This window comes from Amblyomma maculatum, chromosome 10, assembly GCF_055883805.1.
Source record: "Amblyomma maculatum isolate TAMU_Amacu chromosome 10, ASM5588380v1, whole genome shotgun sequence".
In the NCBI taxonomy this organism is placed as follows: domain Eukaryota; kingdom Metazoa; phylum Arthropoda; class Arachnida; order Ixodida; family Ixodidae; genus Amblyomma; species Amblyomma maculatum.
This window is the reverse complement of record NC_139353.1, coordinates 143788284-143815417: the sequence shown is the minus strand read 5'-3', so window position 1 is coordinate 143815417 and position 27134 is coordinate 143788284. Positions and strand designations below refer to the sequence as shown.

The following is a 27134-nucleotide window of genomic DNA, read 5'->3' as shown; positions in this document are numbered from 1 at the left end:
ACCCATGTCTTTGTGTTTCGCTTCTGGCTGCGGTCAAGCAAACGTGCACACAAAACATGTTGCTGTTTGCTTATCGCGGCAACTGCACATGGTGTGGGACCGCTCGCAGGCCCTTCAAGTATTGCATCAAAGCTGGCGCTTGAAACAAAAAGTAGGAAAGACAGAGCAACTGTGTGTTCAGGATGTGTGTAAAGCTAGATAGCGAATAATTATGCCGATCAGAGTTGTTCAGCTCCTTGAGGTCAAGCTGGAAGCAAATGGAAGTAATTAAATTGAGCCGACTTCACAAGTGACCACATCACATCTCTCTTTTCACAGGCTCGCTGTTCCCGATCCATTAAGGTCCACAGTTTACAAGACAACAGTGTAATTGCGCTTATTATTATTATGTGCGCGATATAATACTGTGTTCTTAGCGGTAATTTATACTGCTGAGCGACTAAGCAAGGACAACGCTTCGCTGCGGAGAGGCGTTTTTTTAAAATAAAGTCTACCCAATAAACACAGAATGTCCTCAGGATATCCTGGAATGGTCCAAACATCCTAGATCCGTGACAGACTTTCTGAGGACGTCCATAGGAAAAAGCATTTGGACTCATCCTCAAAAAATCGGGAGAGGATCTATTCCGGATCACGAAGTATATTTTTTGCTTGTTTTGAATGGCATCTGCGGCTCTACTTAAAGCTCATTTCTCACAAATTGCCTCGCTCTTGCGCAGCACTAGCCGCTCCAATGACACTAATGCACTTTTTCAAAATTCATGCCGGTATAATTAGTTTTTCTTTCTTTTTAGTAGTAAATGCTGGGTGTAATTTCGGTCGTGTGTGTAGTCTGTGTGTGGGTGTGCGCGCGCGACCGTGTGAGTGCAAGGAGGTAAAAAATAATATATATATATATAAGGAGAGAGCGTGACGGCACGCGGCCAACTCTTGCAAGCCAAGTGCCGAGGACACCGTTCCCTCCTCCGTTTTTTCGCTGTCCGAGTCGGTCCCTAGAATGTTTTGATGTCGGTATATTTTAATTAGTGCGCGAGTCGGCCATGGCGCGGGCGCGCGCAACGTTGGGCGCGCGGCTGCGCTCTCCCGCGGACCCCGCGCGGCGCCCATTCGCGCATGCGCGCGAGGGACCGACTGGCTCTTTTTTTGTTTTTTCCCTCCTTAGTTTCTTTTTTCCTCCATGTGCGAGTGTGGCTGGGTGGATTGCTTTGTTTGTGAACTTCGTAGTTTCTGTGTCTTTCAACTGCTTTTTTCGGCTGGAGAACAACGTTGCATTATCATCATCATCATCATTTCCAAGCTATCCGCGCTATCCGAATCAAGCCAAGCCAGGCGAATTCTATTCCGCGCTTTTCCCGCGCAAAACAATCTCCCTGTGTGTTTGGTAACATTGGCCGTTGCTGCCGTTGCTTGCAAGGACGTGACATTGTTCAGCATTTGAACGCAAAATTACTGGCGGAAGACACCCTGATGCAACGATGTCTTTGTCTGAGAAGCGAGAAACCGGCACAAAACAAGGTAAGTGACCAGTTCGTCTCTCGCTTTTGACTCGTTGGTTCAGCCATGGCTGCGTGTTCACAACGGAAATTTCGGCGCACTAGAAATCGGCGTACAAATGAGTGCCTCGAACTGTTGGCATTGTGTAGTAGGGAGGAATCTTCTCCGTCCATTGCTGATGACTTAGACGACATCGAAGAAACTGCGCCCACTGTCTCACCGCGTTCTCAACACGACGAGCTCGTCGCTACAGCCTCGCGCAGCAGATGTCATTGCAGTGCAGTTGAACATTCCCCACTCAACGATGATTTTAGCGTTGCTAGCGTTTCACTTTGGAGCCATGAATGCAACTTAACGCCGACTGAAGAGCTGCCTGACACTCAGGACGATGTTTTGTTGTTCCGTAGGAACTTGCGGATATTTGCAGTTGAGCCGGGCATGACCCATGCATCACTTAACTTGCTTCTGGCGCTCCTGCGCAGCCATTCATGTTTTTCTTCCTTTCCAAGGTCTGCAAGGGCATTTCTAGAGACTCCTAGGAGGTCAGTCGACATTTTGCACCTCTCTGGTGGAAAGTACTGCCATTTTGGCATTGCAGATGGCATCCGTCGTGTTGTAGGGCGGAAAAGAAGTCTGCCTCAGGAGCTGATCCTAAACTTCAACATTGACGGGCTTCCAATTGCAAAGAGCTCTAGGAGCCAATTCTGGCCTATTCTCGGGCAAGTGAAAAACCTGAAGTGTAACAATGTTTTCGAAGTTGGCGTTTTCTTTGGCGACAGCAAGCCTGACGATGCAAATGAGTTTCTTCGTCATTTTGTTGATGAGTTAGAAGAGGTTCTGACTTCAGGCGTCAGATTGTGTGGACGTGCTATCCCTGCCCGGCTTAATGCACTGATCTGTGATGCGCCAGCAAAGGCTTTCATTCTGAGCATCAAAAGCCACACAGGGTATTACAGCTGCACAAAATGTACCGTGAAAGGCACATACAAGCAAGGCAGAGTATGTTTTTTAAATATCACTAGAAGTCTCAGGACTAATACCACTTTTCGGGGACAGTTTCAGAAGGAGCGTCATGCTGGTGACACAGTTCTTGAAAGGCTGCCAATAGATATGGTTCGGGACATCCCACTAGACTATATGCATCTTGTGTGTTTAGGAGTCGTGCGCAAAATTTTGCTCTTGTGGGTTCGTGGCCCTAGACATGTCAGGCAGGGAACTGGCATTTTGAATCGGCTTTCATGCAAGTTGAATGAGCTAGCTCAGTATGTGCCTTCTGATTTCAACAGAAAAACGAGAGGTTTGACCGACCTAGAACGATGGAAGGCAACAGAGTTCCGATTCTTCTTGCTGTATGGTGGTCCCTTGGTGTTGTCTTCTACAATTCCATTTGAAATGTACGAGAACCTCTTGTTCCTTCATGTGGCAGTCACCATCCTGGCATCCGAAAAGACAACTGCAGATGATTTTGATTATGCTGATGACTTGCTGAGAAACTTTATCAGCAGCTTTGCAATGATCTATGGGAAACAGTATGTGTCTCATAATGTCCACGCTCTCTGTCATCTTGCTGCTGACGCACGGCGCCTTGGGCCACTTGATTCATGGAGTGCTTTCCCTTTTGAAAACCACATGAGCGTTATCAAGAAGCTTTTGCGAAAGCCACAGTTTCCATTAGAACAGCTGTCGAACCGGCTCGCTGAAAAATGTCTTGTGGGTTACAGAGTTGCTGCTGATGCAAGGTCACATCCTGTATTTAGCTCTGAACACCAGTGTGGCCCACTTATATATCCATGTCAAGGGCCACAATTCATGAAGGTGGTACTCCCTGAAGGCACTCTGTTTCGTACTGGAAAGAAAGACAGCTGCTGCAGGCTTATTGATGGAAGCCTAGTGGCTATTGAAAACTTTGCTCATACCACAGCAGGTGTACCACACATCATTGGGCGAAAGTTTTTGAAGCAACAGGAATTGTACACTACACCTTGTTGTTCTTCTCTCTTGGGAATTCATGTTGTTTCCCAGCCTTCTGCCTTGCAATCATGGCCTCTTGGCTTCATTTCAGAAAAGTGCATGAAAATTCCATGGCAGAATAAGTTTGTTGTTTTTCCCATTATTCACACAAAGGCGTGAATGGATCTTCTTTTTGTAAATAGTGCTAATTTTTTCTGTAAAAACTTTTCTTCAAGGGGACAGTTTTGTTATTGTAAAATTTCCACAAGAAGAAAACAGCATTGCTATTGTCCATAACAAGTGGCTAAATGGCAGTGAATGTATGTGGCCAGCATACTCACGAAATATTGAAAACCTGGTCAAGTGTGGAGCCTCACCTACTTCAGACTGGATACGGGTTCCCTGTATACCTTTGGAGACATTCAGTGAGTCATGTATTTTTGCTTTATATGCACATTTAACACTTCCAGTAAGCAGGTGACAGTTTTTGTTCTCACAAAAGCAATTCTTAGTAATAATATGGGGCTTTGGTTAGCATTTTTGGTAAAATTTTAGAACCAATATCTTTTTTAACCAGTATTGAATAAACCTGCATTGAATGCGATAGAGCGTTTATTTCACCCACAGTGACAAGCTTGCATATTTTATTTTAATGAAGTGCATAGGTTTTTATACTGCAATACAAGTACCGTTTTTTTGCTTCAGCTCTTAGTGGCTGAGATTATCATCTATGACTTTAATGGACTGTTGTTTAAAAATATAGTTGCAACCAAAACAGTATTTTAGTACCTTTGCCTGCACCTGGCAGCTTAACTAAAATTTGTATTGGAGATACCTGCTGCAAACCAGAGACAGAGTATAGAAAAAGAAATGACAATTTGGGCTCATCAAGAGCCAGAAATAATAGCCAGCGTGTGACGAGCCTGGCATGTCCAATCAGCTAGGGGATTGTTGCCACTTAAGGTTGGCGTCATACAGGAAATCATTGCCTGTCCTTGAATTATTTATTTATTATACCTCAAAGACTCCAGATATCAGGCATTATATGAGGGATGGGCAGGACAGGTGCAGGATGATGGATTTGGTTTCTTTCTTGAAGTGGATCAGGTTGGTAAGGTGCAACAGCTTCATTTGGAAGATTGTTACTGTCCCTAGATGATTTGACAAAAAAAAAAATGATTGGAGGTGAGCACATGTTATAGAAGGGGGTGGGTAAATGGTCTTGTCGTGATCGATTTTGCTGGAAAGACGATGGACTGGTGACATGATCAATGCTTCTAAAGATGAATGATAGAACTTGTGAAAAAGGCATAATCGAAGTGGGGCATAATGACAAATATTATGTCTCTAAAGTGGATAATTGAACTGGTTGAATGCCATTTATTATGAGGCAGCGCACCAGGAAGCAGACAGCGGTTGTCCTTCTTCCTGTCTGCGTTTCCCGATTCGCTGCCTCATAATCAATTGTTTTTATCTGCATCTAATTACATTGTGTATTTGCTTTAGGCAGCTATTTTGAAGCACGAAAGAAGATTCGTCGTGCTGAAGAGACTTCTGATCTTGAGAGTGAAGTGGACCTAGGAAGGGGCAAAAGGAGGAAAATACAACGAGCACTAAGTTCTAGTCCTGAGGTTATGACAAGGTCTCCACTGCAAGAACATTTTTCAATGAAAGGTATGTGTTCTGTCTCTTTGAATTTTCATTGGTTTGCCCACAGGATTTTGGGTGAAAAAAAATGCACGATCTATGTATAGGTTTTTAGATGTACTTAAATGTTAAATCCTCCACTGTATTGCGGTGCCTTATATTTTAAGGCAGTGCAACCCACCAAGAATTTGCTCTGAAAATAACATTCTATCAATCACTTATCCCAGCTATCTTTTATGGGGAAAACCTTGTTTTTGAATGTTTTAAAAGGCTTGTGTAATGCTCTTGCAAGGCCGCAAAGCAGTGTACTACCAAAAGAGTTTGGGCTGTACATTTTATATGCCTTCTTATGTGCAGAAGGAACTGGCAGACTGAACATTACAAGTAAAAGTGCGTCTGCAGCAATCAGTGCTGAAGAGCAAGGTAAAAAGGAGCAAGTTTTGCCATTTTTCATCTATGTGCAAGTGCTTAAAGCTAGTTCATCATTCTAATCAGGTCAGTCATTGTAAAATTATCTATTTTGCATAATTACTGTACCATTATCTAAGCTGTTCATTTATGCTTGCTATGTTGCTATGTTATTCTACTGACCTCTCTTCTTTTTAGTAGACAGTGAATCAGACTGCTCTGAAGACAGTGTGGGAGTGGCCCATGCAACAGGCTCGGAAGTACCTCAAGCCATGGCACCTTTATCCCGTCCACACCGGAGGCAGCAATCTTGTGAGTAGAAAATATGAAACAGGCTGTTGTAGCTTTGCTGAGGAAAATATGATTTTCAGTACTCATGAGAGCTCATAATCCAGCACCTTGGCCTGCAGTTCCATCTTCAGTTGACAAGCAGCAAGCATCCCGTAAGTAGTCCTGCTAGTAACATATGTCAACCTGTTTAGTACAAGCACTTTTTCTGCACATCAGAGAGCCAGCATACCCTGGGAGGCCCACAGTACCGTAATGCTGCATTGACTGGACCTCACTGCAGTAGATGTGAGTATAGTTTTCAGACTATTTCGTGTGGCATGTTTTACAAAGGGCAGCTTGACAGGCAAGCTAGTGTCTTATTCATGGCATAAAAAGACTGGACAGGGCACACAAAAACAGAACACCACACACACACGTGTGGCACCTGATTTTCTTTTTCTTGAGTGTGTCTTGCTGGCTTTTTCCTGTTTTTCATAATGAATATTACCAACTAGCTCAACCTTCTGTTCTGATACTGGTTTTCTGTTGTTAATGAAGCACAAGAAGACTGTAAACAAAGGCGAGGTGGCTGAGGGATATTTTGTTTTCCTTTTCCCTGTGTTGCCTTTTTGTGCTTTATTCATATTATGCATGGCCAACATTATTTTCCTCTCCCTAGCTTCCAGTCATGCTGTGCCAGCTGGGCGATCACACACCAGGAATGACTGTCCCATCATGCATAGGAGCCTGACATCAGGTGTGTTATTTAGCAGCATGACAGTTCTTTCATTGATAAGTGTAAAAAATTGCAGCGGCCCAGAGGAATGATGGCAGCACTCGTAATCACCCACATGCCAATGAAGCCGGAAGTAAGTTTTACATTTCTTGTTGCTTGGTGTGTCAGTATTCATTCATTTTAGATTGTCGCTGTAATAGTACACTTGAACCTGTGTCAAAAAATTTGAATGTACAGGTGCGGCGATAATAATACGGACCACGCATCTAGTGTTTGAAATCTCACCCCTTCCATACAGAAAATATGGTGGTTACTCGGATCCGTACACAAGCGCGCCAGTGGCATGTACTTGTGCATGTGCAATGTAGTTCCTAATATTCGCTAAGGTTTACGTGACAAAATATTTTACCATTGAGATGTGCTCAATATTTAAAAATCGGGACTATACATTAGCCTTCCGCTGCCAATATAAAAAGATAGGTTCAACCTTTGTAGCGGTGGCTATGGTCATCTGATGAGGGCAAAATACAAAAACACCTGAATGCTCTGCAAGGTCAAAACTCATTAGGAACACCAGGTTGTGTAAATAAATTCAAAGCCTTTCACTCTGCAGTCTCTCATACTTAATGTGTCACTTTGAAACGTTCGATACTCAATTTATAATTTAAACGCTAGTCTCACTCTTGTTTCTGGCTGTTAAACTATTCATTGAGTCATAGTACAGTTTCTGTGCATCAAAATCAATTTATATTTTTCCTACCCACAGCCATATAGGGCAAATGCTGTACAAGCTGTCAGAAATTTAGAGCCTAAGGTGTTTGCTTCTAAGACAGGTAGCAGGGCTCTCACCGATTGAAAGGGGCAGGGCCAGAGATTTTCTAACCTTCTGGTGATTTTGAAAAGTGCGGGTGCATTACAAGCCACATGATGTGTGGCTCAGAGGCCAACCACATTGGCTCTAAATTTTGGCTGTACTTGTGCTTCATGCATTTATTTGTGCGATAGGCCTTTCTGCTGTTCTGCATAAAAGCAGCGGTTTGTGATTAAAACTTGTGAAACTATAACTAAAACACCAATATGGGTTGAGTGCTTCATTCCTTATTTAACTGCAGACCTAATCAAAGGAACAGTAAAAACAAATAAATTGTATTTTGTTCTCTAGAGCCCTTCACAGTCAAAGGTGAATGTGCTACTAATTCACAACCTAGTACTTTAATGGAAACTGATATGCACTTTCGTAATGTGTAATGTTCATGCTGAAGACACCCCACTATAGGATACCTTTGCGCCAAAAAGAGCTTGTGTTTTGGGCCTATTTTTGACTGTGATGGGTTGGTGATATAACAAAACGTACCGTTAACAAAACAGAGTAACTCTACCCTGTTTGTTAGTTTGGATCAGAACAAATCTTTCCAGCATCCTAGTGTCAGTTGTTTCTCCTCCACCTTCCAGTGTGAATTTTTAGTTTTCTGTTTTACTACCAAAACATTGAAGTAGAAGCAAGTGCTAATTATGATCCAGCAGTATGTGTTACTTTAACATGTTTCACTTATCTCCCACTTTGTTGGAAGTGTATAAATATTTTGTGCTAAGTATTTGTTGTTTAAGAAAGTAAATTGTTGGGCTAGTTGGTGTTCTGACATCACGAGTATATTATTTAGCGCAAAGTAATTAACAGCGGCCGTGTTCGTCCTGTCTTACTGTCCTATCACTTTGCGCTAAATAATATACTCACTATATTTGCTGTTGTAGGCAGATTGCCATACATGTGGCTTCTGTAAAAACATCTTTTATAATCTCTTGACCTTTCTGTGCATTGTGCATGACCATCGATTACCTTACAAGCATGTTCTAAAATATAGACCTCATCAGATTCACAGGCTATTAGCCAAGTCATTCGATTGCTGCAAACAATACTTCTGAGAGTGGAACACCTAGGAATTCAAATGGATGCCATAACTGCCCGGCTTACTGCTAGAGGTGGAGTTAAACTTGAAGAAGACATATTGCAGGGACCATTTTCTAGTGCAGAAGACCTGGAATCCTTCGACAGGGAGTTGGCACAAAGCAATGACATGAAGTCAAAGCTGGTAAGTTTTACATTGTAGCCATATGACTGTTTATATAAATTCTAATGAGTGATTGCTCTCTCAATGAAAGATTTGCTTTTTCATTCACTGAAGATTCACTGTCATGATCTTAGTGCAAGTGTATTTGGGAGAGGGTGCAGAATGCTTTGAAATCTGTATGCATGCAAAACAGCTTTTGATTTATTAATGTTGTCATGTACAGTGGTGCAACACCTACACCAATTGTGCCAATTTGATATAGCTGCATATTTCTGCTCCATGCTGTGCCAGAATGCCCCGACTAGCTGCAAAAGTTGGCCATGCTAAGGGACAACTTTCTGCGGCCGTGGTATGGCTAATCAGGACTTTTCAAACACTGCAGCGTGCATCACTGGCTGTTTATTTTTTTTTAGATGGTGTCACATCGTTTTAATGCCTACTCACATTTTTCTCTTGCATCCACATGCTTCCTTCACTCTTTGAGTACACTGAAACGTTGTGGTTTGAGGAGGCTTCATCATAGAGTCATAGCACATGCGGTGAAGCATCCCCATAACACAAAGGGGCTGTTCTTAATGAACCAACATTGCTAATCTGTCCTACTACGAAAAGGGCCGCGGTGGTACTTGTGATTTTGGAGTAGTACTTCAACACTGTGTTATTTGTGCCGCATGCTTTTAATGAATGTACTTTTAGTTTTACGCAGCTCTCGTAAGTTTGTAAGTAAGAATGCAGGTTAGCAGCCAAGAAAGCAAGGTAATTTTTTACTGCTTCCAAAAACATTACACTTTGTTGATGATGGTAAATAACAAAATTTAGTAAATTATTACTTCCATAATGATGCTAATTAATGATAGTAGATAAAGAGATGGAATGGAAATAATAAAAAAAAAAACAAATGTCCTATGAGAAAAAGAAAACAAAAATAAAATAAAAATAATGAAATAAGAGCTGTTTGCTATCTCAACAAGAAAAACTTCCCATTGAGCTTTTTGTGTCTTGGCATTTTCATCCTTTAACTTATGGCTTAACAGACCTGCACATTTAATGTACTGGGCAATTTTCAACATTATACAAAGTCCACATTATAACAGCAACTCATCAGAAGCCAAAAATTTGTCTGCTTGTTCAGAATTTGAATTGATTGGTACATTTTGACTATGTAAACAGAGTAATGGATCAGTTTGAATAAGTGAGCCTGAATGGGCTAATGAATAAGTTTGTATGCAAGCAATTCACTATTTTATTTTGAATGCCCATATGTAGATTTTTTGGCCCCGCTGCAGTTGCTGAGTGGTTAGGGTGCTCGACTACTGAACCTAAGGATGCGGGATTGAATTCCGACCGTAGTGGCTGCTTTTCCGTGGAGGTGAAACTCAAGGTGCCCGTGTACTGTGTGGTGTCAGTACGCGTCAAAGAACCCCAGGTGGTTGAAATTTCTGGAGTCCTGTGGCGTCTCTCATACCCTGAGTTGCTTATGGACAGTAAACCGTGCAAACCACACCAAGCTTTAAATGTTTTGGTTGGTATTGCCCACTTTCTATGGAAGATGTTTTAGTTTTATATGCCAAATTGAAAAATTGAAAGCTTATGCTGGTATGAGCTGCACATTGCTTTATTGATCCCAGTGAAATCTAATACTATTTACCTGCTTTTTTTTGATGATGATATTTAGGTCAACATTTCAATACTTTTTTCAACCTTTCTAGCACAGTGTGCACTGAAAGAAATGTTTTATCACTACATTTTAGGTGCAGGAGTTAAGTGCACTTTGTGGAGCCAATCTAAGCACCTCTACACGGCGAATACTTGAGGCATTGATGACACATGAAGCAGCTGTGCAGTACAGCTGTCTTGGGCAAAAGGGAAAGCGGAAGTTCTCAGCACTTCATGTCTGCGAGCTGATCTACAGTAAGTGGTGTACTCACCTCCTGCATTTGCATATTGCAGCAAGCTACATGTTTCTGTTACTAGAAGCATACAAAAATTATCTTCTAAATGGACCGTATGGCAACTTGACTGCTTTGTGGCCCAAACTATCAGACTGCAATTTTCTGAACCTGTATTTACTTTGCTGTTGTGTAGACAGCGTTCACTGGGAACTGCAATATTGCATTGTGCTTTCTTGTATTTTTCTCAATACAGAAAGTGTTAAGCGGACAGCAGTACAAGCGAATAAGATTGACGTGGAGAATGTTATTAAGACATGGCTGCGGCATGCCGGAGAGAAACTCTTGAAAATGAAGCAAAAGCGGATGGCTGACGCTACTGGTAAGCTTTTATTATATTGCATTCTTTAGTAGGCTTTTGTGGTTAAGCATTGGCATATGTTTACTTTTACAGGACATAGACGAAAATCATTTGATGATAACAATACTGTTCACTTCGAATGGAAGGAAGGAACAGCTCAAACGGATGGGACGTGTAGGAAGGCGAGACAGACACATGAGCTCATGTGTCTGTCTCGCCTTCCTACACGTCCCGTCTGTTTGAGCTGTTCCTTCCTTCCATTCAACATGAACCAACCAGCCCAACAAAGCCCTCTTCTTAAATACTGTTCACTTCCCCATTAGCGAACTTTTGTCCCCAAATTAAAATGTTATTAGAGAGTAAATGTGTGCTGGTGTAGTACATGCCAGAGTAAAATAAGCAATGGTGCATGGTAACATATAAAAAGTAACTGATAGCTTTACCATGTCTTGCTATTGGGTGCGAGCTCAGCAAATGGTGCTAGCGTTGGCTAGAGGAACAAATGAGATCACATAACTCCTTTTACTGCTGCTGTAGCAGGCACTGGATTGAATTTGCAAGTATGAAAAGGTAAAAGTTGCATTTTTTTCCCTGTAGTTTTGCCTATTAGAGGCATACCGAAAATTGCACATTTCGGTCACGCATTGTTACTGAAGTTGCTGTGGTTTAGGCTGTTTCCCTGGTTTGTTACTACTCTGTATCTCAATTTTAAGCATGCACAACAGAATGCAGCGTAAACTTCAATTTCTATCCCAAAAATAAGTTTAGAAATAGTTTAGAGATGGTTGGTTAATCAAGTTGTGAATAGGTAAAGAAGACTGGTGATTCTCATTTGTGCACCAAGCATTTTAGCAAGCAGTGTTTCATCTGTTGACGCTGAACAGTTCAGTGAGTAGCAGCTGGAGGTCTAGCCCATGCTTTTAAGGTCTTGTGCTCTTTGTGCTTATCACTTTTGAAGGTTCGGCTAAAAGCCGGGAGGTGTAAAATTTCTTCTGAAAGAAAGCATTGGTGCCCGACATAAAAGTTTCGTTAAAATGAGCTAAAAGATTCTGCTGCCATGCCCTGCAGTATGTATGATGGGTCATCTTAAGCAGCTCCCACAGTAATGAAAAGTAAATTCAAATACACTTGTGCAAGAACATCACAGGAACATCACAGAATATCACATATGTTGACATAAAGGCCAACAGAAGTGAGCATGCATGGGAAAACAAACATCTGTCCACAGCCCTAGTGTTATTGGTCACAGTCAGCGCGGAATAATTTGTAGTGTGGAACACACCTCTACACAGCTACATTGAAAGGTTTCTGTCATCCTGTCAGACCACTTTGCTTGAACAGAAAAGCTGAATGGCACCACTTCCTTTGACTTGTCCAAAGGCACACATCTTTAAAACACCTGAGAGCTTCCTGCTCTTGCAGAAAAATCTTATATTACCAAGATTCAGTAACTGCTTATATCTGATTGGTTGTGTAGCAGCTTCAGTTATTTCCATAACACCGTCAACTGTGCTTGGTGGTGCACATCTTCGCTGTAACAAGTTTGGCCATGTTTGGCAGCTCACTGACATGGTGTAGTGCTTTCTTGCGTAATGAGTGGGTCTGATACCTCAAATTAAAATTAAACAGGCCCAGACCGAAGTACGTAATAAACAACTACATAAATATAGTATTATCGCTCAACTGAACTGCTTAGGAAAGCATCATACAGCAGCAGTTTACTGCACATCATTCCACTTTATGCATCATGCGGGCACTGCCAAGAGGTGGTGTCACTATATGTGCTCGTGCCTAATATTAGGATTATACATCTTAGCCTCACTAGTTTGCATTATTTGGCTGTAACAAATTTGAGTTCACGCTACATTAGCAGAAACTTCACCTATGCAGCTGAGGTCTAGGCTTAGTACTTCAGGCCAGTGTAAAAAAATCCTGCTGTAGGTGGATTATATTTGTGAGGTTACATCGCTGTATTTTTGAAGCCATTAGCCGCTGATGTAATGTCACAGTCCTAGTTCTGACGTTTTTCTTTTTTCAATTTCTTAATGCTTGCATTAAAGCAGACTGCCACATTCACTGGTATAAAAAATGCACCCTCACTTCAGTTGTTGGCAATTTAATAAAAAGCAGAATGTCAAAAGCAAAATGCATACAGAAAGTGGACTAAAGTACAAAAGAGTCTGGCTTGGGTCCATTCACAGCAAGCAGCATTGCCTGATAGTGGTGATGGGGGCAGGGGGGGTTCCTGCCACCTACTAAAGGCTGTTTGAGTTCTTTGAGACAAAAAGTTGGCTTAGAGACATTAAATGATGCAGTTTACAATTTTCAGGTGTCCCCACTGAAGAAGTCTCCTAACTGCTGCGTTGAAACTACAGCTGCCTCGGGAGCCCTGCAAGACTCGGCGTGAAGATGTTCTTTTTTCATTATGTTGCAGCTCATTTTTTTTGTGCTGTTCTAGTCACCAAGCTGAGTGTCCAACATATTTACAACCCAGCTGCCATATCCATAAGAAGGAACTGGGCAATTTGAAAAGTGAAGCTTTTGCTATCATATATATATGTTAAAGTTTAGTGAGTACTTATTGTACAGTTTTAGTCTGTAAGCACAGAGTGCTACATATTTGCACTACTTGCATAAAATATAATTTGTGTAAGTACATTTGAGTCCTTATTCTGCATGTAAACATCACTGGTGTCACTTTTTTACATTAAAAGTTTAGTTAAACATCTTCAGTTAAACCTATGCAACTGCTTATTTCATAGGCTGGAACACAATCAACACAACACAATCACATAAGCAGGGGATTGCTCCAAAGCATGCACATTTTTTCATGACTATTTAGTTCTGCCATCGAAGATCTAGTGGTATCCAAAAAATGTATACGTGTTCTTCCTTGTTCCTCTAGACATTTTTTTTCTTTTCATCATCAGTTAATGTGCTACTTGTGTATGCCCCCATGAACGAGTTTCAAGGTATTTTTCATGTTATTCCAGACGTTTCTCAAGTTGATTTGCTTACGTGCTATACTCGAATTTCAAGCACGATTTGGAGTTGTGCATGGGACAATTAAGCACTATGGCAAAGTTGCTTGTATAGCTGTCATGCGTTTCTAATCCCCTGTAATTGCACCTGCTGCTACAGCATAATGCGTTGTGCTGTACAGGTGGGCACATTTGCAGAGGAATAGAAACAAAGAATGACAGCTAAGCATGCATCTTTTGCCATAGTGGTTAATTGTGCCATGCACGACTTCAAATCCTGTTTGAAATTCGAGTGCAGTATGCAAGCAAATCTGCAAGAGATAGTCCTGGAATAATACGTAAAAGATCCTGAAACTTGCTCCTGAGAACATTCCGAGTGAGTGCTTTGGACGGACAAATGGATCTGATTTGGACTGGTTTAGGATTGTCTGAGGACTACCTGAGGATGAGTAAAATGGATCCTGTATGGGTGTCTGAGGACTACCTCGGGATGTCGGAATGGGCATTCTGGGGACATTCTGAGTATGTGCTTTGGACGGACAAATGGATCTGATTTGGACGGCTTGAGGATCTGATGAGGATTACCTGAGGATGTCAGAACATCCTGATTGAAGCATTCTGAGGACATTCTCTGGATGTCTCTGCGTTGTCTGGGTATTGTTTACTGCCTCAGGACATAATGGAATATGCTCTAGGATTTATCTAGAGAAATGCTGTAGGCCTTCTCTCGAAATAAAGTTGTTTTCTTTGTTTCTTCGGTGCCTCCTCATCACTGCACGTCGTGTGAAACCTTGCAAGGGGCAGATACAGCATGCGAATCCGAATACGTGTTTACCGCGGCGTCTTGTATCTCTCCGGCCTAAGCGCTCAGTAGTTTGTGGTGAAACTGCACACGGAGCTTTGATATTGCGGTAACTTTTATTTGCTCGCAGTAAGTTAGGTAAGGGTGCTTAATTCGTTACTGCTGCGTGCAATGCGACCCGCAATCTGCGACAGTATCAGGGGCCGAAAGCTGCCAACGCCGGCACATGATACCACGGGTTGGCGCATCGCGCACGGCCGAGCCAGGTAGGTACAGTTGTCTTAGCTAATTTACTATAAGACAAAAGTTCATAGGCTACAAACTTACTACGTAACAAAACAAGTTGGATGCAATCAAGTCAACAGTTGAAGCGGTAGGATTTTAAAAGCCGCCATAGTATTGATACATCACAACAATGACTAACTCATTGCACCAGTGAAACCGTCGTTTATCTGTGCGCTATATTCAGGCTAGTAAACACATTACTTACCAGCGTATGTTGTCGCCTTGACTCGATCCGAGGTGCGTATTTTGGTTTGGTGTACACGGGAACGGAGCGGTTGCCTCCGAAATTTTGCTGCACTACGTACGGCGCGGTGCACTGGGGCACGGCATTTAAGGCACCGACCTAATGCTGGAGACCGCTAAGCCGATTTCGAAGTCCATTTCGCATAGGAGACACAAGAAACGAGAACATACACAGGTGGGAAGCGCCCCGCAGGGAACTGAAACGAGGTCACCGCGCGCAACCGCGCCGTGGTTGCCGTGATTACCGCATGCCCGCGTGACACCGGAAGTGCAAAAAAAAGCTCTCAAAAAATGTTTTTTTTCTACAAAACATTCTAATTTTCTTTCCTGATAACTACAAGTTAAGCGTATTACAATTATTTTGGCATGGGTGGTAGGTTTATGGATGCGTGACGTCGCAAAGAAGCAGACTAATAGTCATTCGAAAACGCTTGTACGTAGACGCGTTGCACGGAGGAGGCAGGGGACCGCAAAAGTGGAAGGAAAGAGCGCCAACTTTCGAATAGGATTGCGGGACCTGTGCTGCGCGTAGACGTGTTTTATTACGTTCAGATGTGTATCGCAGCATAACCTAGCGGCAGAGATAGTTTGCGAGCAATGCTCGGGAGGTGTTTATGTGCCCCTTTAATAGGAAGCTGTGCGAGTCGTCGGGCTTCCTCAGCGCGCTGCAGGTAGGCGGTGACGTCAAAGTTGTCCTTGTTGGTTACGTGCGGCAGCACTGCGTCGAGCGTCGTTGTGGGCTCCCTGCCGTACACAAGTTTGAACGGGGTCGCTCTGATCGTTTCCTGGATTACCGTGCTATACCCGAAGATCACGTACGGCAAGATGGCATCCCAGGTCTTGTGTTCAGCGTCGACGTAAATGGCGATCATGTCCGCAATAGTTTTATTCAGGCGCTCGATAAGTCTATTGGTCTAAGGATGGTACGCAGTTGTTCGTCGATGACTTTTATGACTGTATTCCAAGATGGCTTGTGTCAACTGCCGTAAACGCCGTTCCCTGTTCGTGATGTGCACTTCTGGGGCGCCGTGTCAAAAGAGAATTAGCTGGAGAAAAAATTTAGCAACCTCTGCTGCGGTACCGTTAGGCAGCGTTTTGGCTTCGGCGTAGCGGGTCATGTTTTCGGTTGCCACGTTGATCCATTTATTCCCAGCGGATGAAGTTGGGAAGGGGCCGAGTAAGTCCATCCCAATTTGTTGAAAAGCAGGGTTGGGGGTGGAATCGGGTTCAGTAGTACCGCTGGTCTGATCGGAGGCGTCTTGCGTCGTTGGCACTCACGGCCCGTCTTCATGTAGTGGCAACTTCGGCAGGCAGTCGTAACCAGTAGTACTTCTCTGGATTTGAAGCAACGTGCGTGCAAACCCGAGATGGCCTGCGGTATGTCTCATCGTGCAATGCCACCAGAATTGCCCCCCGGAGGTGTTTAGGCACAGCAAGAAGCTGCGCGGTCCTGTTGGGTACGAAGTTCTTCACGAGGAGGTCATTGCTTAACGCGAACGATGATAAATAACGCCTGAACACCGCAGGAGGGGAAGCGGTCTTTCCTTCTAAATAACTGACTGGCGCCTTTAGCTCAGGGTCTGATCGCTGTTGTTCTGCGAAACGTCTGGCGTTTACCGGTTCCAAAATGACGTCTTCGTCGTCTTCTTTTGCGGCGTATCAACGGGGGCTCGTGACAAGCAGTCTGCATCGGAATGCTTGCGGCCTGACGTATAGACGACTGTGGTATCGAACACCTGAAGACGCAGGCTCCTTCAGGCAAGGCGGCCGGAGGGGTCTTTCAAATTTGCCAACCAGCAGAGCGCGCGGTGATCGCTTACCACCTTGAATGAATGGCAGTATAAATACGGGCGGAAGTTTGAAGTGGCCCAGATGATCGCGAGGCACTCCTTCTAGCCGTCGAGTAATTGGCTTCGGCTTTCGAGAGGGACCTGCTAGCCTAGGCGTTTACTTCCTCCTGTCCGGCCTTCTGAATGAGAACGGCGCCTAAGCCCAGACTGTTCGCGTCGGTATGTATCTAGGTCTCAGCGTTCTCATCAAAGTAGCCTAGCACAGGAGGGGACTCTAGGCGGAACTTAAGTTCCTCGAAGGCTTCCGCTTGCGGTGCTTCCCATTGAAATGGCACATTCTTGACGAAACGTGCCTGACGAATCGTTGGTAATATGCCCACAATCTGAGGAATCGGCGCCCAGCTTTCTTGACACCGGACTTGGGAAACCGTGCGATCGCAGCTGTCTTCTGTGGGTTGGGCGAACTTCTTCCTCGCTGACGATATGACCAAGAAACAACATCTCTTCGTAGACGAAGTGACACTTCTCTGCTTTCAACGTTAAACCTGAGGACTTTATTGCGTCAAGTGCTGTTCGAAGCATTCTCAGATGGACAAAGTTTGACGAGAACACAACGACGTCGTCCAATTACACCAGAGAAATCTGCCACTTTAAGCCCGCCAGGACAGTGCACATTATCCGTTGAAACGTGGCTGGTGCGCAGCACAAGCCAAATGGTATTACCATGAATTGGAAGAGGCCATCTGCTGTTATCCACGCCGTCTTCTCGCGGTCTAAATCGTCGAACTCAATTTGCCAGGATGCGCGATCGCAGCTGTTTTCTCAGGGTCAGGGCGAACACCTTCCTTGGTAACGATATGACCCAGGAACCGCAGTTCCTCGTAGGTAAAGTGGCATTTCTCGGCTTTCAAAGTTAGCTCTGATGACCTGATAGCTTCTAGCACTGACCGAAGCCTTTTTATGTGTTCTTCAAAGCAAGAGGAAAAGACAACGACATCATCCTAGTATACCAGAGAGGAAATCGTCCACTTCAAGCCCGCCAATACAGTGTCTATTACTCGTTGAAACGTCGCTGGAGCGGAGAAGAGGCCAATTGGCATCACCTTGAACTCGAAAAGGCCGTTTGGTGTGATGAATGCGGTCTTCTCGTGATCTCTTGCCAATATCCGCTCTTCAGGCCATCGATGAGAAGTACCTTGCATTGCAGAGCCGGTCGAGAGTGTCGTCAATGCGAGGAAGAGGGTAAACATATTTCTTCGGTATGCTGTTTAGGCGGCGGTAATCGACGCAGAAGCGAAGCGTATCGTCATTCTTCTTCATCAAAACGACTGGTGCCGCCCAGGGGCTGTTGGAGGGCTGGATCACGTCATCACGCAGCATTTCCTCAATTTGATCGCGTATGGCCTGGCGTTCTCGCGGCGATACACGGGATGGGCTTTGACGTAGCGGTCGAGTGTTTTCGTCCGTGATGATGCGATGCTTTGCCAATGGAGTTTGCCGCACCTTCGACGGTGAAGAAAAGCACTCGCTGTAGTTTTCAAGAAGAGTGCAAATCTGGTCTTGTATGTCTTGGGGGAGCGCTGGGGTAAGGTCGAAATTGGGCTGCTTGGCTCGGTTGGGTGTATCGTCTTCAAGTTGGCTGGGAAGGGCGAATACTTCCCGGGTGTCCGCTAGCTCGTCACGGAAAGCAACCGTCACGCCCTTGTTCAGGTGCCGGTATCAGTCGGGGAGGTTCGTGACGAGCACATGACCTTGCCTATGACGGAAACGAACGATGCCTATTGCGATGCCAAGTCCTCTATCCAGTAACAGCTGAGTGTTTTCTTCGACAACCCCTTCCGTGATTTCGAGTTCTTTTGTAACCGCAGGGACGATGACGCTTGATCGGGGCGGTACGGCCAATTCTCCGTCGAGGACGTTGAGAGCGACATCATACGTCGAAGGTCTTGTAGCAGGTATGGCTTTGTCTTTCAAGAGCTTGATGAGTTTGGATCGGAAGTCAATGATAGCTCGATGTTCGCTCAGAAAATTCATGCCCAGAATCACGTCGCGGGAACAGTGCTATAGGACGACGAAGCTGGTAGAGTAGGTACGTCCATTTACTCTAACCATTGCGGTGCATCGCCCCGATGACGTAATAAAGTTACCACCAACGGTGCGGATTAGTGGGCCGTCCCAAGTGGTCGTCACCTTCTTGAGCTGGGCGGCGAAAGCTCCACTGATGACAGAGCAGTCGGCTCCTCTGTGCACTAGGCCGGTAACCGTGTGTCCGTCGATAGCAACCTCAAGGTCGCTTGTTCGCGTCCTAGTATTGCACGTTGGCTTCGGTGTTCGATCTCTGCTTCGTCTCGTGCTGAGGTCGCGGCCGGGACACACCGTCGTCACGACGTCGCTGGGCGGCGATGTCAACTTGAAGTCTGGTCGTGATCTCATCGACGTTGCCGCCTTGTGGATCGGTAATTTAATGGCTGAGTCGTCGTCACTCGTCGTCGGCGCTGGAGGATCTTCGTGTTTTTGCCGTGAAGCAACCTCACCTCCAAATGTTGCTCTATATTTGTTTCCCCAGCGCAGGCTTAGGGACCTTCCGCGCACATTGTCATTGTAGTTACTGCCTGGCGACGCAAAGTGGGCTCGGTACTGTGATGGGGACCTGAATTGATGGCTTGGTGGTGCAATCTCACCGCTACGCCGATAGTGGTCGATTTCTTGCGGTCGTTCACCTGGGCTAGTTCAAGATGTGCCCAGCAACACTGTCAACAGGTCCTGTGTGAACATGTAGCAAACATTATTTTTTCAATGTTAGTAGCAAGGTAAGGCCTTCGTCACATAACGTTGGCTAAAAATTTTAACATACAAACAACACTGAGGCGACAGTTTGTGTTAGTAGAGACTAATAAACCTCTAGGACCCTACAAATCTTATACTGTCACGTTGAATAGCAACTTGGACTGGGACTTGCACATTACAAAGACGTGAAAAACATTTACACACCATCTGGAGCGATCTGACGATGCTGAATGGTGCATCAAATGCAAAGATCCATCTCAATCGCGCAATATATGCGTTCCTAATTAGCTATTGCAACCTTTCCTGAAATACTACTACTAAATACAAACAAGCACGACATCCTCACTGTGCAAGAGAGAATTATCCGGTGGATCGGAAATAAGCCATGGCTCTCCTACATTAGTGGCTTGTCCTCGGGCTATAGAGAAATCCCCTTGACATGTTTGCACGACGTTAGAATTTTACGTACATTTTATTCTTCAAACAGCCCATTTCTTGACTTTTAACTTACTACCGCCTATTACAGCGTCACCTACATATCGCATCTACTAAAAGCTATAATAACTTGTACATGTCACTCTTTCGAAGTAGAGATGAATTTATTGAAAGGAAAAGGCGGGTTTGCACGCTTAATGCGTGATACGTGCCACGCCATCTCTCTTTCGAAGTAATGATGTACATCGGTCACTAAAGCATCATATCTCTTCAATCCTAAACAGATACGTATTTTTTACTAAACCTAAGAGTTTTTTTATTTTATTTTTATTTTTACATACTTCAGCTCCATCCGGAGCTATAGCAGGAGTGGCAGGTGAACATGATATAAATAAAATAATTGTACAATACAGTCAGTAGAGCAGTAACAAGACAGATTTTAAACAGAGCAACAACACTGATAACGGCTAGAGGTTAGTTAACTGTATGAAATAGTGTGCGATGGTTTCAGTACAATTTTGTAAAGGAAGGGAGCGAAGTGAGCCAGGAAGCTTATTCCAAGCAGCGATGGTGCGAGGGAAGAAGCTGTTTTTAAATGGATTATGTCGAGAAAAGTAGGGGACAATATTAAGCTTATGGTAGTATCTGGAAGTAGTAGGCCAGGATGGAGTAATGTAACTGTTAGATGAAAGTCGAAAACGAGCACGAATGATACAACGCAAGAATTTCAACAATTCAAGATGCCGGCGACGTTATAGTGTAGTAAGCTGTAAGGAAAGTCATGGCAGAAGTAGGCAAAAAATCACGATGATACTGGTGACAAATGAAAGGAATGGCTTTCCTTTGAACTCTTTCGATCTTGGTAATATCAGTTAGTTTGTGAGGGTTCCATACAACACATGCATAGTCTAGTACAGGACGGAATAATGATTTATACATTAGTAACTTCACATAACTTGGAGCTTGAGCTAGAGCACATCTTAAGTATCTTAATCTCATGAGGGCTTTGCTACAAATGTGTTGAGGCAGTTGAGGCAGCAACTTCTTAACACGTTATGACATGAACATTTCAACACTAGAATGTGGTTGAGTTGAAACATATTCGTTACTGTGTTGTGCTTCATGTTGCTGTTATATTTAATGGGTATTGTATAAGCTATTTGTCTCTTATTTTTTTTTTACACGAAATAGGTTTTCTGTATGTGTGAGAGTAGAACGTGTACAACTTGATATTGAAGTTTAGATTTATATATTGAATATTTAGTTGGTTATTCTTGTGCAGCTAAAATGCACACTGAACATCTAATGGCAATATGCATATTGATCATTGATTGCACATTTCAAGTGATAAGTATTTGCCTAGCTACTTGCTATGTATGGCTTGAGTATGGATATGCCAGTTCCGTTATTGACGTTTGCACCTTCAGTTTGGATCCTCTCGCTGCGATACCCTGCTGTTGTCTCGTGTGCCAGGGAAGCTAACTCGAACAGGTTTTCGCCCAGGAATTCCTACTATGTATATGGTGCAATAAACAAATTTGAATTTAAATAATGTCCTTTATTATATTTACGTAGCAGTTCACAAATGATTATCACACGTCTTGAGCCGAGGAATGCCCGGTATCCGTTTAATAATGTTAGCTAAAGATCGTCATGCAAAAGCCCAAAAAGACATCATGCATGCAATAGCTAAGAAAGGGGCTACGTGACTGTACCCAGACAGCGCTCAGTCTCACCGTAGCACCGACATAAGGTAGCACTGATCAACTCACTGTCACTAATCTTGACCTCATAGCTATGGGTCTTGCCATTTCTCAAGAGGGGTCATTCTACACCAATTGATACAGATTTAGAGCTCGACCATTTTCGACTTATTTATGAAAAATAAGGGCGCATTTCTTAACTGGAGAAAACATCCTCAGCTTGCTTGTGCGGAAATATTTCCTTGCGGAGGATACCACCCTAACTTTTCAATCGCTGCCGGAAGCTAGACACACAAAACATTTGTTAAAAATAAACTCTAACGCATTACTGTGGAACCTTTTTTTTTTTTTTTTAACAAATAGAACACGTTGAATTCATATGTTGTAAATAGAAGTGAATAAGTTTGCTATTTGTTCTAATTATAAAAAATAGCAACAAGGAAAAAGAGAAAAATTCAGAACTTTTTAATCACATCCTATGCTTTCAGGGTAGTCGCTTTAATTATTTTTATTATCTTGGGGCGCCCCAATGCAAAAGCGTCTAAAGTATGTCAGACATCCAAAAAATAGTGTTTCAGCAAACCAAAGTATTCGTTTAAGCAAATTTGGACTTTCAGAAATATTCGTCTCTCATCTTCGTCTTCAGGCAGTTTTATTGTTTGGTTTGTGTGGTTTCACGCCCCAAAGCGACTCAGGCTATGGAGACGCCAGTTTTAATGTTGTTGGGTTTAGTGAAGTATAAGCAACTGAGGTTAACATGCACCAACAACAAGGTTAAGAAACCTTCGCATTTGTGGAATATGTTATTATGCTTATACATTTTTAGAGCGACCGTTTCTCCTAAAAAGATAAAAAGACAGGACATATCAAAAAGAGCATTTTCACTTAAAAGCAATGCGGGTGAAGAAGAATATTATCTCTGTAAAACAGCGCAAAATATTTTCTTCTTAGATTTACAGTTTGTCTGCAGGATTGTAAAATGTGGATGACTGATAGCTCGTGTCCCCATGCATCACACATGGATGGTTGCCTGGGTTATGGGGTTTAACATCCCTATGCGACTTGCTATGAGAGACGCCGTAGTGGAGGACTCCGGAAATTTCGACCACCTGGGGTTCTTTAATGTGCACTGACATCGCACAGCACACAGGCGCCTAGCTTTTTGCCTCCATCGAAAAGCGGCCCCCGCAGCCGGGATTCGATCCCGCATCACTGGAAAAAGTATCGGAGCGCCCTAATCACTGCCCCACCAAGGCGGGCGCATCACAAGGCCTCATCTTGTTTTGTTAAAATGAAGTTCTGTGTTAAATGTTTGTGTCCTATGCTAAGACGGCATAGGGCCACTTCAAACATTCATGGTGCGCACTTGACGTCCACTCTTCTACCAAAGGCTTTATGAGGTGTAGTTTGTTATTTCCTACAGTGTTCCAAGTAGACTGCAATTTTTCCATTGATTTAACGTGTACAAATTTCATGTAAACATTAGATGGTATTTCCACTTCTTTCACTTTCGTGTCACGAGGGCGGCGCACGTGTCTGCACTGTCACTATCTTTGATTCCAACATGATTGGAGACCCAGCAGACATTTACCTTTCGTCTTTCATCTGTAGCGTTTCTAAATTGTGTACGATTTTTTACAGTACTAGTATAATTGCGTTTCTTGAGTGAAAGGCTGCGACTGTCTTTAAAAAAATGTGTGTAATGCGTTTTCTGTAGTAATCTGTTATTTTTTTCCTCTATGACAACAATGCATTGCATTCAGCCATAAGATGGACGCGCACTGTTGATATCTTATTACTCCCCCTCATTTGGCTTGAATCACTGGCTTCTAAAATAATGATATTTTTTCGAGACATCCGTGTAAATGTCCATGAAGTTACTGTATTTGTTTTGAGTTCAAGGAATTCTTGAATAATGTGTTCTTGCGGAGTTAGTTTTTTTTCTTTTGGAAGTGCGTGAGAGAGGTCGCGCACTGCAGGACACAGGTACCAAGGAGGTAGATGGTTAGGTATTTTGACAGCTCCAGCAGCGAACAATCTGGTATGTCGACCTCTTGACGCAGTTGTTGAAATCTCAGCGGCAGTGGTTTCACGACATCAGATTTGTTGATTAATAGAGTTCTAGAAGGGCACTCTATTACAAGGGAATAGCTGATATGCTTTCACGAAGACCAGGGCCCGCTTGCACAAAACAATCTTAAGACTGTCTTAACTAAGTCCAGACTTAACTGGAGTCTAAACAATAGGCCACTAGCATGGCCGCTTAAGACTGGAGTCAAGACTGGGCTTCAGTCCTGACTTGAATAAGTCGCTTGTATGATTATGACTCTAGTGCTGCCTTGGTTAAGACACAAGGACGCCAGGTGTCTAAGTAGAGAAATTAGGGAAATGCAGGGATGCGCTGGCACTGTCCCTGCTGTAAGATGTACACACTCCGTCAATTTTGCGTTATGTAAAATCCGTGCCATTGCTTTTTGCGGCTTAAGATTGTGTTACGAGGAAAAATGCCCCAAGTGGTTGCTGAGGCCGTTCTGGGAAGCCACTCTGGTGAACATGAACCCGAAGCGTTCGACGTTCGGAACACGAGCCGTCTTAAATAAGCTTGGTCTTTCTAAAGACACCATTTAAGTCTGGACTTAGCTCGGACTTTATCGTGCAAGCCGGCCCTGATTTTAAATATCTAGGTGCTTGTAAGTTAAGGTAATTTGATTTCAAGAGGAGGTTCATTTTTTTTCCACCAGCAGACGGGATATAAGAGCATTGCAGTATGCTTCACAGGAAAGTCACAGGTCTTGTCTTATATACAGTCTAATGTCTTTACATGTGACAGTCTAGCTGACCCATACACTACGTAGCCGTAGTCTAAGGAGAAGTGTGCAACAAATTTGTTAATTTGTAAATTAAAAAATCTGTACATTTACAAGGGGTGCCGTGTCAGCACCCGATTGTCTACTTGACAGAACCTTTAGTATATTAGAGATTTAGAAGATTTGTTTTCAGGCTGTTTATGTGAGGACGAAAGGTGACATGTTTTCCAAAATTATGCCTAGATTTGTGTTCGTTGTCTGCCGGTAATTCCATTTTACTCAGGCGTAGCGTAGGATCTGTTTGTAAGCTCCGTTTGAGAGAGAAAAGAAGAGCTACTATTTTTAAAGAGAAAACTGAAATCGATTTGTGTCTTCCCATGCAGCTAGTTTACTTATGGTCAACTGCACGTTTCTCTCACATATCGACACATTACATGATGTGTACTCTATCTATAGGTCGTCGAGTCGACATACACTGAATACATTATGATTTTCGGGATAATTTTGTTTATGGAATTTATTTTACTATAAAGAGGGTAGTACTTAAGATATTCCGGGGGTATGCCATTTTCCTGCATGAAGTTCTTTGCCTGGGCGCACAAAAAGTCCTGCAGACAGTTCAACATCCTACCGTGCAGGCTCAAATCTCCCAGGTCACGAAGAATGCCAAACCTGCATGTAGCATTGTATGCCTTCTCCATATCAAAGAATTAAGATGGCAAGAGAGTGCTGTTTATGTATAAATTCTTCACTGAAGTGTTTTAAAGTCATACTAGATAAGTTCGTTGTCGAACATACTCTTTTGAAACCACATAGGTGAGTGTGTAGAAGTTCTCGGGAGTGAAGGACGAAGGCTAATCTGGTATTAAGAACACTTTCTAAAGACTTTGCAAGGCAAGTTGTGAAAGCTACGTGTCTATAACTGCCAAGGGCAGCTGGCGGCTTCCCTGGTTTCAGGAATGACACATTAGCTTTTTTCCAGGCCTAAGAAAAAATCCTGGATACCCATAGTTTGTTACAAAATTCACAAGTGATTCTACAGTAAGTGTAGAAAGATGTCTCAACATTTGATAATATATTTCATCCGGGCCATGTGCTGTCTTTTAGCCGCTTCTGTTTTTCAGTGGTATATTTGTATTGTATGAAATGTTTTGTATATTGCAGACAACTTGAGATTGCAGAATAATGTTCACCTATAACATCTGGCTTTTTCTGTACGCCTGTTTGAGTGGCAGATGTGAGGAATGGGACTGTGAAAGGGGGAAGTTGCCTTCCAGTTTGTAAACTTGCTCTCCCATTATCTGATTATCAGCTGATTATTAGCTGATTATCAAAATGTAGTTTTGCCATCAGGCCTTCTCCACGTTTCGGCGGACATACCGTGCTTTAGCATTCTCCTGTCTGAATTTTATACGGTTTCCTTGGTTGTGTACATGCAAAAGGTTATCCAGGCTTTGTTTTGATTCTATTTTGCTTCCTTGCACTCCCGAGAATACCATGCCTTTTGATTTCTCTGCACAACTTCCGAAGACGGTGGGATGGCTACAAGCGCCGCTTTAATGGTGCAGGCCATGAATTTTACGTTCAGCAAATCAGCACTCAGTTTGTCAGAAAAACCCTTTTCCAGGCTAGCTTAGGACTGAAATAGTGCCGAGTTCGCCACCTAAAGCTTCCACTGCCTTGGTTTGTTTAGAATGATGAATGGTGAGGGTGTTAGGCTAAAAATAACAGGTAAATGATCACTTCCATGAGGGTTGTCAAGGATCTCTCATTTAAAATCGGTAAAAACATATTATAGCGAGGTAAACAATAAATCCCAGCAGCTCAATTTTTTCTGTGCTTGTGCAGCAACATGTATACTTTGATGTATTTTGCAGGTAGACATCATTACATTAAATACTGTCGCGGACAACAGGGTAAGACGTGAACGACAGGGCTAAGCTATAGAAGCAGGCAGAGTCCCATATACAACGCGCGAGCCGAATTCAGTGTCCTCTTCTTCCAGGCGCCACCTATGAACATCAGGAACAACAGGTGGCAATACGATATTCTAAAATACGGCCTCTAGTTTCTGTTCGTCGCTTCCCAAAAAAATAGTGCGTATTAAAATCACCCACTACCAGAAATTGTTCTGGCAGTTGTTTAAAAAGTCCCTCTAAATCAGTAAGTGCTACTGCCAAGTGTAGCGCTAAGTATTCGCCACATATATTTTTGTTTTGAAATGAACAGCGCTCTCTATGCTGACTGCAACTGAATCATAATTTGATTTTATGCCAATTTTGTGAGTTGGAACACTACTCTGCACTGCGATAGCAGCGCGCCCAAAAGCTCTACTAGATTTTTCTCCGTCATTTTGTTCTTGTCCGAAGTTTTTTTTTTTTTTTTTTTTTTGAAGCAACAGTGCCACTTGGGAGTGCGAATTTAAAAGATCTGTAACGTACGTTCTTGAACCGGCGTTGACAATTCCAGTGAATTAA

General features: G+C 43.2%; 3 protein-coding genes across 3 annotated transcripts; all 3 read left to right on the top strand.

Moving 5' to 3' along the window:
• Positions 1-1365: 1365 nt before the first annotated feature.
• Positions 1366-5582, top strand: LOC146177609 (uncharacterized). The gene is made up of 4 exons (XM_084581602.1): positions 1366-1515; positions 3681-3869; positions 4951-5118; positions 5449-5582. Exons 1-4 carry the CDS (start codon positions 1476-1478, stop codon positions 5580-5582), a joined length of 531 nt encoding a protein of 176 aa, XP_084437728.1. The 5' UTR covers positions 1366-1475.
• Positions 1561-3624, top strand: LOC146177610 (uncharacterized). The gene has a single exon (XM_084580759.1). The coding sequence runs from the start codon at positions 1561-1563 to the stop codon at positions 3622-3624; it is 2064 nt and encodes a 687-aa protein (XP_084436885.1).
• A 110-nt stretch (positions 5583-5692) lies between the features above and the next one.
• LOC146177608 (uncharacterized) lies at positions 5693-13758 on the top strand. The gene is made up of 9 exons (XM_084581601.1): positions 5693-5811; positions 5871-5942; positions 6007-6075; positions 6449-6526; positions 6582-6638; positions 8378-8595; positions 10326-10485; positions 10720-10845; positions 13154-13758. Exons 1-9 carry the CDS (start codon positions 5772-5774, stop codon positions 13177-13179), a joined length of 846 nt encoding a protein of 281 aa, XP_084437727.1. The 5' UTR covers positions 5693-5771; the 3' UTR covers positions 13180-13758.
• Positions 13759-27134: the final 13376 nt, after the last annotated feature.

Excerpts from the sequence above, each read along its gene's own strand:
- LOC146177608 (XM_084581601.1), top strand. The coding sequence starts at position 5,772 with ATGGCACCTTTATCCCGTCCACACCGGAGGCAGCAATCTT. Across the intron at positions 6,076-6,448 it reads TGGACCTCACTGCAGTAGAT|CTTCCAGTCATGCTGTGCCA; the intron begins GTGAGTATAGTT and ends TCCTCTCCCTAG. Across the intron at positions 10,486-10,719 it reads TGTCTGCGAGCTGATCTACA|AAAGTGTTAAGCGGACAGCA; the intron begins GTAAGTGGTGTA and ends TTCTCAATACAG.
- LOC146177609 (XM_084581602.1), top strand. The coding sequence starts at position 1,476 with ATGTCTTTGTCTGAGAAGCGAGAAACCGGCACAAAACAAG. Across the intron at positions 1,516-3,680 it reads AGAAACCGGCACAAAACAAG|GGGACAGTTTTGTTATTGTA; the intron begins GTAAGTGACCAG and ends CTTTTCTTCAAG. Across the intron at positions 5,119-5,448 it reads AGAACATTTTTCAATGAAAG|AAGGAACTGGCAGACTGAAC; the intron begins GTATGTGTTCTG and ends TCTTATGTGCAG.
- LOC146177610 (XM_084580759.1), top strand. The coding sequence starts at position 1,561 with ATGGCTGCGTGTTCACAACGGAAATTTCGGCGCACTAGAAATCGGCGT.